Source organism: Mixophyes fleayi, chromosome 4 (assembly GCF_038048845.1).
Source record: "Mixophyes fleayi isolate aMixFle1 chromosome 4, aMixFle1.hap1, whole genome shotgun sequence".
NCBI lineage: Eukaryota > Metazoa > Chordata > Amphibia > Anura > Limnodynastidae > Mixophyes > Mixophyes fleayi.
This window is the reverse complement of record NC_134405.1, coordinates 205,844,513-205,857,027: the sequence shown is the minus strand read 5'-3', so window position 1 is coordinate 205,857,027 and position 12,515 is coordinate 205,844,513. Positions and strand designations below refer to the sequence as shown.

At 43.9% G+C, this 12,515-nt stretch overlaps 1 protein-coding gene across 2 annotated transcripts in view; it reads right to left on the bottom strand.

Annotated features, from left to right (window-relative positions):
• The window catches only part of LOC142152492 (uncharacterized), a 44,512-nt gene extending 33,951 nt beyond the window's left edge, over positions 1-10,561 (bottom strand). For both annotated transcript variants that reach the window (XM_075209182.1, XM_075209183.1), the window contains exons 1-2: positions 10,474-10,561; positions 8,071-8,259 (exon numbers count right to left, since the gene is read on the bottom strand). In XM_075209182.1, the coding sequence (XP_075065283.1) occupies positions 8,071-8,173 (103 nt within the window). In that variant the 5' untranslated portion in view covers positions 8,174-8,259; positions 10,474-10,561. The remainder of the gene's footprint in view (positions 1-8,070; positions 8,260-10,473) is intronic.
• Between the last annotated feature and the right edge of the window lie 1,954 nt (positions 10,562-12,515).

Below are 12,515 nucleotides of genomic sequence, written 5' to 3'. Positions count from 1 at the left end.
ATGTTGCGGGTGGAGAGCCACACCTTGTCCCCAACCTTGAAAGAACATGGTCCACGATGCCGATCAGCATAATGTTTAGACTTGGATGAAGCTTGTTTGAGGGCAATGTGAACCTTTCTCCATATCCGGCCTAGATGAGAAATCGAAGAACTAGGTTTAGCTTGATTCGGAACTTCCAGTGAGTTGGACTGAGGATGTTATCCCAGGTTACAGAAAAATGGGGATAACAGAGTAGAAGAATGGCACGAGTTGTTATAGGCAAACTCTGCCCAGGGAAGCAGAGCAGCCCAGTCGCTATGGCATTTGGTTACATAAAGACGGAGAAATTGCTCAAGGGATTGGTTGACCCTTTCCGTTTGTCCGTTGGACTGTGGGTGATACCCTGATGACAGACAAATCTTGATCCCCAATTGAGTACAGAACGCTTTCCAGAAAGTAGCGACAAATTGGGAGCCACGGTCTGAAACAATGTTAATGGGCAGTCCATGGAGCCTGAAAACATGCTGAATGAATAGGGAAGCCAATGTTTTGGCACACGGTAGTCCTGCAAGGGGAACGAAGTGAGCCATCTTACTAAATCTGTCTACTATCACCCAGATGGTGTTAAAGCTGGATGATTGAGGCAGTTCCGCGATGAAGTCCATGGATATGTGTGTCCAGGGTCTTACTGGAACAGATAGAGGCATCAGGGGACCTGCAGGAAGTTTGCGGGAGGATTTATTCCTGGCACAGGATTCACAGGATAAGACAAATTCCTTGGTGTCCGCAGATAACGAAGGCCACCAGACTGAACGAGACAAAAGTTCCACCGTTTTGGATACTCCAGGATGACCCGAAGTCTTGTTATCATGACATTCCACTAGAACCGTTTTTCTCAAATGGTCAGGTATGAATAATTTACCCTTAGGCGTAGCCGCAGGTGCCAAATGTTGAAGGTCATGGAGAATCGTACTGAGATCCTGAGTCAGACCAAGAATAATCTTGGACAATAAAAGAGGGTTCTGTGGAAGGAGGATGTGAGGCGACGAAGCGGCGAGATAAGGCATCAGCTTTTGTGTTTTTGGATCCTGGCTGGAATGTAATGGTGAATTTAAAACGGGAAAAGAAGAGGACCCACCGGGCTTGTCGGGAATTCACAATCTTAGCGGATTGAATATATTGCAAATTTTTATGGTCGGTATACACAGTGATAACATGGTTAGCCCCTTCTAACCAGTGTCGCCATTCTTCGAATGCCCATTTAACTGCTAGCAATTCCCGATTACCCACATCGTAGTGAGTCTCAGCAGTAGAAAATTTCTTAGAAAAGAATGCACAGGGGTGCAGCCTGTGGTCCTCAATATCCTTCTGAGAGAGGATGGCCCCAGCCCCGATGTCCGAGGCGTCTACTTCAATAACAAATGGTAGTTCCAGATTGGGATGTCTGAGGACGGGTGCCGAGACGAAAGCATCCTTGAGAGCCTGGAAGGATGTCACCGCAACGGAAGGCCAACTAGCAGTATCGGCCCCTTTTCGGGTAAGGGCAGTGATAGGCGCCACTAACACTGAGAATGCTTGGATGAATCGTCTATAGTAGTTAGCGAATCCTAAAAACCTCTGAATGGCCTTTAGATTGCTAGGCCGGACCCAATTAAGAATTGCCTGGACCTTACTGGGGTCCATAGAGAAGCCACAAGGAGAGATGACATATCCGAGGAATGTGACCTGGGTGACCTCGAACTCGCATTTCTCGATTTTGGCAAAAAGGCAGTGTTGGCGCAGTTTGAGGAGGACCTTTTTAACTTGTATACGGTGCTGCACCAATGACTTAAAATATATCAAGATGTCGACAAGGTAGACCACAACGAATTTTCCCAGAAATTCTCGTAGGACATCATTGATAAAATTTTAAAAAACACTGCGGGGGCATTACATAGGCCAAAGGGCATGACCTGATATTCGTAATGGCCTGAATGGGTGTTGAAAGCCGTCTTCCACTCATCCCCTTCTCTGATCTGGATCAAATTATATGCTCCTCTCAGATCAATCTTGGAGAAGATCGTGGCCTGTTTGAGCTGATCAAAGAGCACAGAGATGAGAGGCAAAGGGTAGGTATTCTTCACGGTAATCCCATTCAAGCCCCGATAGTCGATGCATGGTCGAAGGGTGCCGTCTTTTTTGGCCACAAAGAAGAAACCGGCTCCTATGGGGGATTTAGACGGCCGAATGAATCCCTTACGTAGGTTCTCCTCCACATAGTCATCCATAGCCTTGGTCTCAGGAATGGACAGAGCATATAATCTTCCCTTAGGAAGCTTGGCACCTGGAACCAGATCAATGGAGCAATCGTAGCTACGATGCGGGGGAAGAGAATCAGCCTCCTTCTTGGAGAACACATCGTGGAACTCCTGGTATGGTGAAGGTAGAGTTTCAGGACTAGGCAGAACCACCCGAAGGGGAAGGGTGAGACGGGTTGATGAACAGGTCTTACCCCATCGTAGGATCTCCCCGGTGCCCCAATCGATGTGAGGATTGTGGAGTTGGAGCCAAGGATGCCCTAAAATCAATGGTACGGAGGAACAGGGAATCAGAAAAAATGAGAGGACTTCGGAGTGGAGAGCTTCCACGGTAAGGTGCAGAGGCGGAGTTTGGAATGAGATCCTTCCATCAGTCAACGGTTTACCGTCCAATCCGCAGACCGTGATCTCAGAGTCTAAGTTCACAGAAGGAATCCCCAGTACTTGGGCGAATTTTACATCCAGAAAATTCCCAGCTGCACCGCTATCTATGAAAGCAGGGATGGAAACAGACCGATTTCTATACATGAGCCGGGCAGGTATGAGAACAGAATTCTTGGAAGAGACCATTTGGAGACCTAGGCGTACCTCTTCCTTTACTCCTAGGCCTGGTCTTTTCCCGCCTTGTTAGGACAGGTGCACAAGAGATGACCCTTATTACCGCAGTATAGACATAGTCCCAGCGATCGTCTCCTGGATCTTTCCTCGGGGGACAGGCGATAAGCCCCTAACTGCATGGGCTCCGACGAGTCCTGAAGGGCCGAGTAGTCGACCGGAGGGGACCATGATTGTGAAGCAGCCTCCTTTTCAGATCTCCTCTCTTTGATCCTGCGATCAATTTTAATGACTAGTTGCATTAAGGCCTCCAAGGAGGGTGACGAAGGGTACTGGACCAGGGAATCTTTTATCTGCTCCGAGAGCCCTTGGCGGAACTGACTCCGTAGGGCGGGGTCATTCCACTGACTATCGACCGACCAGCATCTGAACTCGGCACAATATTCTTCCGCTGAACGTCGTCCTTGTCTTAGCGCTCTCAGATGCGATTCAGCAGAGGCCACACGGTCGGGATCATCATATAGAAGACTAAGGGCGTTGAAAAAGGCGTCCACGGACTGCAGAGCAGGATTAACCGGGGTCAAACTGAACGCCCAGGACTGAGGGTCGCCCTGAAGATAATTATACCAACCCTTTGTTGCTCCGAACCCGAGGAGCGGGGCCTGAGACGGAAATATAGCTTGCAGCTCTCCTTGAAATTCCGAAACAAGGCTCTATTCCCCGAAAAACGGTCCTGAAGGTTTAACTTAGGCTCAAGGGCTGGTGCTATAGTAGCTTGTGAGGCCTTGGCGGCTTCTTCTTGAGCAACCTGATTGAGAGATCCTGAACCACCTGTGAAACGGCCTGGATCTGTCCCGCTAGGACTTGAGCCGGACTGGGATCCATCAGAGGAGGGTAGGATCGTCTTTAGGGCCAGTTATAATGTTAGGAACTCCTTCAGTCAGCACGACAAAACCCGGAGTCTACTCCGAAGTCTGGTGTTCGCTGGAGCCCCTAGTGGTGGGGACAGACTTGGCTACAGACAACGGAGGGTCGTGTAGTGTGCACTGACTGGGGAGAACCCTGAGGTAGCGAAGTAGACACGGCAATGTGAGATCCAAGCAAAAGGTCAAGGGCCGGCAGCAGGCAGCGATACCATATAACGAGCCGAGGTCAGGGGTCACAGGCAATACATCGAGGTCCAGAAACAAGCCAGGGGTCATACACAGGAAATCCAAACTAGAATACAGAACAGGAGCAGGGAAAACAGGAACAGGAGCCTAGCTACACAGGAAGCTATAACTGGCAATGAGGCTATGTCCTCACTTGCCTTAAATAGTGAGAGGAACCAATCAGGCAACGTGCAGAATCTCCTTCCATACATGTAGCCAATCCCTGACAGAATAATAGTTCCTAAAAGCACTGTAATACAAAATAGAGAGAGAAGTATAGAAGCATACCGCCTACCATCCTCCAGAGTCCCTGGCAGCTGCAGCTGTAATTCATAATTTCCTCCTGCGCGCCTGTGCCCGGCTGTATGACAGCCGGCCGGGCTTTGTGGCAGGCGAGTCAGAGCGTCCCGGCTGTTGCCTAGGCAACCGGGACGCAGGAGGCGGAAGTGACGCCCCGGTCGTCATAGAGACGACCGGGACCAGAGCTGGATTAAGGCTTCGGGGGGCCCGGGGCACTTAAGACAGGGGGGCCCCTAAGATCTAAAATTAAGGGCATAGTGACACATCCTGCATTACATCACCTACAGCCCACAGTATGACACTTACAGCTCTCCCAGAGGGCTCGCTTAGGTTGTCTGCATAAGAAAAATCATTGCTTCCACAAACTAAAATACTGTACATTAAAACAATCATCAAAACACCACTTTAAAATGGGTATTGATACCACACATTAAAACTAGCAATGATATCACACATTAAAAATACCATTGATAACGTACACTAAAACTAGCAATGATAACGCACGCTAAAATTAGCAATGATACCGCAAATTAAAATACCATTGATAATGCATCATTGGGCATGGCCAGGCCACCCTCCTACAGATAAAAAAACCTGCATTGTTGTGTACACCATTGAACGGTCACCAAAAATTGTGATTGTCCCACTAGAATAACAATATTTCACAGACTTTGCTGCTCTCTCCTACCTGTTCTTCTCACTTTCACCACCTGTGCTGCAGGTTTCTTTAGTTGCTGCTTGTCTGAATCCTGGAATGTTAGGGGCCCTATTTGGAAAAAAAAAATGGGTACATTTAGAAAATTACAGCCACCCCCAGCGTTAAATCAGTACCACCCATGATTAATAATTAGGCCTTCCTCCAGCCCCAACATTAAAATAATAGTATTCACATTTATTAAATAAACCTATTTCCCTCCCTATAAACAGCCCCAGCAATAAATTAATAGTATTTACATTTCAGAAATATACCTATTTCCCGCAACCGTCACTACCATTAAATAATTCATAGGCACATTTAATAAAGGGACCTCATTCTTCCTAAACTCACCCCCACATTCAGTAGCGCCCAAACCACCCCATCTTAAATTAATTAATTGTCCCCACTATTGTGCCTCTCTGCGCCCCCTTTTTCCTCATGCTGTGTCTCTCCCCCTTTTTCCTTACTTTGCCTCTCTTCTCCCCCTTTTTTCCTTACTGTGCCTCTCTTCTCCCCCTTTTTTCCTTACTGTGCCTCTCTTCTCCCCCTTTTTCCTTACTGTGCCTCTCTTCTCCCCCTTTTTCCTTACTGTGCTTCTCTTCTCCCCCTTTTTCCTTACTGTGCCTTTCGTCTCCCCCTTTTTCCTCCATACTGTGCCTTTCTTCTCCCCCTTTTTCCTCCATACTGTGCCTCTCTTCTCCCCCTTTTTCCTCCATACTGTGCCTCTCTTCTCCCCCTTTTTCCTTACTGTGCCTTTCTTCTCCCCCTTTTTTCCTTACTGTGCCTCTCTTCTCCCCCTTTTTTCCTTACTGTGCCTCTCATCTCCCCCTTTTTCCTCCATACTGTGCCTTTCTTCTCCCCCTTTTTTTTTTTTTACTTACCTTTCTTTTAGCTTCTTTCTTCTCTTCTGTCTTATTGTTTCTTTCCTGGTCCTCTCCATGCTGCTCCTCACTGAATGACAGGCGTGCCTTGATGACGTCACGCCTGTCATTCAGTGTTAACAGTGCAGAGAGGGAGGAGGAGGGACGCCAGCGCCGCGGTGAGGTGAGTATATCTTTTTTTTTGTTTTTTCTTTCTTTTACTGCCCTGCTCCCCCCACCAACGAAGGGAGCCCTGAACACGCCAGCCCGCAAAGCCCCCCCTCCCCGCAGGCGCCGCCACCGGGGGGGCCGCCATTAAAAAAAAAAAAAAGGAGAATAAAAAAAAAACATCAGAGGTTAGGAGCGCGGCGGCGGGGGGCCCTCGGAGAGAGGGGGGCCCGGGGCACGTTCCCCCTGTGCCCCCCCCTTAATCCGGCTATGACCGGGACGTCTGGGACCGCCGAAAGTGAGTCGGGGCGGCCCTTCGGGGAGCCGTGGCTCATAACAGCAAGATTCAACTCATTCTCCCATTATGGGACCCGCCCAGCCTGCCCCTGATCACCAGGTAGTTTACATTGCAACTTCAAACTGCCTTATAGTAAATGCAGTAGTTTGGAGTATTTAACCACTGGTGATGTGTGCCCCCCTTCCCCCCCAACACAATGCTTAGTAAATCTAGCCCTTGGGGTGAGTTCACGCTCCAACACAACAGCATGGCTGACGCTTTATATGGCACTGGGCAGATTGGAATTGTAATATCTCCCAAAATCTGCTGATGTCTGATTGCACACCATTTATTCAAGCCAATGTGTTCCTTAGTTTCTGCCAGTTTAAAATTTTGGTTTCAGGCAGATTATCCACCTGTGGTCCCCAAACAGCCAGCATTACGTTTTATACAAGAAAAGCATTTAAAAAAAATGCCTCAATTTCCTCTGATATCCCATAACACTTACCCAAATGTGTCTACATTTAGATTATTAAATATGTTAAAAAAACAGTGTGCTATATAAAATACTTGAGTCTCACCAGCGGGCTCTTGGGGCTGCTGCAGGTGGATTTACTGATCTAAGGGATGTGAGTTCTAATGCTTAAACAAAGCATGGCAGTTGTAATTCCCATGACATCATTGGCTCTACCCAAACATAGTTTGATAATAAGGCAATGTTTTAAGTTTTTTTGTTCAACCAAGTTTACAGAGAAGCCCAAACCCCCTTGGTGTTTCTGGAAAGGACTGCTCAAATACAGGAGACATTACTTACATGTCCATAATGAGTTTGATAAAAAAAAAGGAAAATCTTTGCTTTATAATTCCAACTTTATCAAATAAAAAAACTTTCTGTAACCTGAAGTAACACTACTACAAAATGCCACTAAATAACAATGGTATTTCCCAGCCTTAGTAAATGATGCCACCCAGCTTTGCTCCTCTAGACTGAGAAGACACAGAAAGTAGGACATAGCCAGTTTGACCTGTTCGTATTTTCTATTATATTTATATTTGGTGTTTTTGCTTGTATTTTGTTGAAGTTTCTGGTGCTTATTATGTGCTTTTTGTCAGTATAATAAGATAGATATGTATCCTAATAGGAGAGTAACATGACTGTCTGGTATAGTCCATAGTTATACTATTTAAGAGTTCTTGTAAAATGTCATCATAATCTGATTGATGTTTTAGCTGTACTAAAGATGATCAGGGGTGTGATTGTAAATCAACGTTCTTGTCTTGGGGTCTTTATAACTTACATTTTTGCATTGGTCCAGCTGCTGGAGTGTACATAAACACCTATTTCCACAGGGCACAATGCTCCCTATTTTGATGTGTGTTCTAGCTGCATTTTTATGAAGATGAACAAACCTCAGATCGCTTAAAAACAGGGACCGAGAACGAGGATGTGTGTAATAACCCAGGCATTTTAATGGGTAGCATAAAATTAATTAACTAGATTGATGTATAAACTTCATTTCATATAAAGGTGAACATTGAACATAATATGGTGCTTGCACCCTTGTAAACACACCCTAAAATGGTAAGTTTTGTGCTTGGTTTTCTTGGTTACAGGTCTAATACTGACTAAAGTGTTAATATTATAGTGTACACTTCACTAAAACTAATGTTTGTTAATTTGAGTTACTGTAATGAATGAGAATGGTGGGATCAAATTGGCACTGTTTTGGTATGGGTACCAGAATATTCATTTTTTCATATGATTACTGAGTTCAGGATATCAGACCTTGAAAGCCTGTGAGAAATTCCCGTCTTGCTGAGTGGAACCCAAGTGCTGTTATGGACCTTTGGTGACATTCTCGCACACTGAGGTGTTTCTGCATTGCCATGGTGCTGTCTGTGTGGTGACCGCAGGAACTATTCACTCTGGATACCTCAGCATTGTCTCACATTCCTCTGAGTGCTAAATCAGCAGCTGTCAATGAGTTCAACAATTGTAAATATATTGAGAAGACAAGATAAGAAGTGTACAATGTTGCTCTTGTTTGGGGATAACATTTTTAATATTCTATTCTTATACCCAGATCACACATTTAAATGAATTTTCTTTCTAACAATGGTTAAAATTGTATGTAACCACAGCTGGAACACTAATGTGTTAGCCAACTGGGCTGAAATGTATGTATGGAAATCTTGGAGTTGGCAGATATAGGGTCTCATTTAGAATCGTCCATTTTAGGCGCATCGACCAAAAAAACACTATCACGCATGTGCAGCAAGCACCATATCCACCTGCATCTTGGACGCAATTTACACTTGCAACAGCTTGCTGCTCACTATGAGAGAAAGGGCGGAACGCAGAATTGTGGAGGCGTGACCCTGTAAGTAAATCCTAGACACAGTGAGGCGGAGACGCAACACACGTCAAAAAAGGGCTAAAACTGTGCGGCAGGAATTAGGTGGCACAAGCGGTTAGCTAGCTGCAGGAACTGCTCGCAGCTCGGTAGGGTATTACGAGTCAGACACAACTGGGGTTACATGCCACTCGTAATACCCTACCAAGCTGCAGCACACTCCCACTCCTGCATGTCTTAGACGCACATTGCGTCCGACTCTAAATGAGGTCCATAATCTTTAGCTAGATACTAACACATACTAATAATACAGAGAAAAATGCACTCTGCACAGTTCTTGGGGTATATTTACTAACCTGAGTGTATATTTGAGCATTGTGTACAGTATACTCATCATGGGGCATGCTGTGTACTTGGCATTAAGGATACTGCACATTTGGCATGGGCATACTGTAGACTTGGCATGTAGTGTGTTCTTATGTTTGCCACTGGCCAAGCTTGGTTTAATGACACTCCTTGGTACCATCTTGTGATTTCCCACTGCTTTCACAAATGTTTAACTGTTTTATGTTTGCAATAAGATGATTATGTGGGAGGTATGTCACAGAGCGGATCTAAGCATGATGCCAATGGGATCATGGGAATAGTCGAAGGAAAGCAGAGGTAAAAACAAATCAATGGAATAGTAGTCTCCTAACAAGGCAAAGTTGTATTTCTGCTGCAACAGCAATTACAGCTGAGGAGCAACACCCAATTGCAGCCCATATACCCTACACTTTCAGCCTAGATATTCAGGAGCAAAGCTTGTTTCACAGCTTTTACAGCTTTGCCGTGTTAGGAGACTACCATTCCATTGATTTGTTTTTACCTCTGCTTTCCTCCCACTATTCCCATAATCCCATTGGCATCATGCTTAGATCATGCTTTGATACAATCTGAGCAGAATACATATATATATATATATATATATATATATATATATATATATATGTGTATATATATGTGTATATATATATATATATATATATATATATATATATATATGATATATATATATATATATATATATATATATATATATATACACACCCACATATACATATACAAACATTTTATGACCATATATTTCAGTAACACATTATTTGATTGTGTGGTTTCTCACTCGGTGGCAGAAGTGAACCCAGTGAGAACCTGGCACATCATACCAGTATTTTGTGGTATGGCTCAAACCTTCCACCATGAAGCAAGCAAACATTTTATAGCAAGTAGTAAGTGTCACTAGTATCAGATAATATAAAAATTATATGTTCTTTGGATGTTTGCAGTCTGTTCCAGAGTTGCCAACACTTTTATAAAAAAAATACTGAGTTACATTTTTATATCTGACACATCATTATTATTATTATTATTATTATTATTATAAGGTTTCAAATTGGTGCAGGACCGAAAATAGAAACGGCATCTACAACAAATCGGGGCTCAAAGGGATTTTAAAAAACAATTGTTTACAATCTGAAAATCATTCTTGCTACACTTCTGTGTGTATTTTTGTGGTGACAAGTCATTTGATTTTTACAGACCACTAGATTTTTCTTACTTGCAGGTAACAATGTCACTTGTTTTTGCACGGATACAATTTACTGATGGTTGGTAACCCTGGTCTAGTTTGTGTACTTAACTATGGAATTTCTATGTGACATAACTGTATGAACTGCACTTATCCTCAACCTTTAACATGAACACCCAAATCTCCCCCATCAGAACACATCATCAAGGACAAATATAGACTTAATCACACTGCCTGGGAGTCATCGAACTACCACAAATGTCATTACCTGTATCAGAAATATTGTGGACTCTGTGCCCTCTGCTATCCTGGTAATAGGTCCTTATGTAGTGACCATACTGCAGCAACTTGTGTTTGGGACATTTGTATTACTTCCTGCTGCTGTCACTAAGGGAACCAGTTTCCAAACAATTGTCTGCTTTTCTAAAGAAACTGACTGCTTCAGCCCTCCACACAAACAGTCATCTCTACTTTAGAACACTGAATGGCTTTCCTTGTTTAGAAATGTTTTAAATTGTGTGTATAGTGCAAATCATCATGCTTGTTTGTTTTGTAGGTATGAGTCTTGTCAAATGCTAATTATTGGCAGAGATGAGAAAACCATTTGAATAACTCAAATACACCATAGTTGCCAACTTTGCCTCGTTGGCTTCAGGGAGATCATAGGGGAGGTGGGCGTGCCGGGGCAGGGCTTGATAAATTGCATCATTTTGGCCCCGCCCCCTGAACGATTGTCACAATTTCGGCCAATTACAGAAGGGGAGCAGCTAAGATGACACAATATTGGCGTCATTAAGCATAGCCCCCTGCCACTTATCTATTGCGGGGATGAGACCCGGGAGGTTGCGGGACATTCCAGGAGAGTAGGCAAATATGCCTTTAAAGAAAAGTAGCCAATGAATCTCTAGAGACTGAAGTGTCTTTTACATTTCTGTCTCCATTACTGAAGTCATGTTGTCTTACCTGTCAGTCTTTGATTAAATCTTGGTCTCTATGAAAATGGCCACCTCCATAGGCATCAATACATGGACATAGGACACAATTTCTGAACTGTGTCATCTAGCCACAGATGGCGAAGCCAACCACGTCTTGTACTGGCTCAGCCTCAGGGAGAATGCCAGACTCTTCAGGGAGTGAGGGAGATCACCCCTAGTTCAGGGAGTCTCCCTGACATTCAGGGAGAGTTGGCAACTATGAAATACACATAAACATTAAAATCACATTAGTGCAAAATATCAATTTATAAAACATCAACTGCAATATCATTGTTATAATGGATATTTATTACTTTTTAACATACCAAAACCAAACGGTACAGCCAAGTGTATCAAGAACATGATGTTAAAATTATAAATCAGCAGACGGGGTAGTTGACCTAGAAATGCTGAATATTTCTTATCATGGACTTGATAAGGACCGTAGTCCACAAACACAAGTGTGCTGGAATCTGTGCTAGTGAATTAGAGTTGCCGTCTGCAACTGGTAGTGCATGGAAGGCAACCCTCCTTGGGCACAAGAGGAGAAAAGACTTTTCTAATATTTCACTGTATCTGATGCCATATGAGCCAGGTCCCCCAATATAAGTGCTGCTGCTCACACTAACCATGTCTATGCATTTTTCAGTAATATTGAGAAGTGGAGGGGAAAGGCATGGTTAATGAGCACCCACAAACATTTTCTGCTATTAATCCTATGTGTGATCCTGGGCCTATACTCAAACTGGCACACTATCAGCTAATGCCAAATACTGGAGTGCATGTGGCTAGAAACGTCAGATTTTCTAAGAAAGCCATGGAGGTGGCAATTCTACCTTGGAATGGGGCAATTGAGAATGCAACCAAAGCAAGAGTTAACAAATATTCTAAATTTTTACTGTTGGTTGCTCTAGACCAGGGGTGTCCAACCTTTTAACTTCCCTGGGCCACATTGGAAGACGACAAGTTGGTTTGGGCTGCACATAAAATACACTAACACTAACGATAGCTGATCATCCAAATAACCATAGAAAACATAGTTAACATATTAAACTTACTTGGAAATGAAGTTAGTGAGATGTTTGACATTGTTTCTGAGCCACCAATGCTTCTATATTTGCTTCGATGGAACTTGTTGCAATTCTCAGTGAGTTCTCAAGGTGCTCATCAGATATTTTGGTTCTAGTTTTATTCTTCGTGTGATTCATCCTTGAAAATAGTTGCTCACAAATGTAGGTGCTTCCAAATAGCGATGACATGAATAAGGCATGATTGTGAAGTGAGGGATATTTTTCTCTTGGTAGATATATCTTATAGAAGTCCATTAAAGAGACGT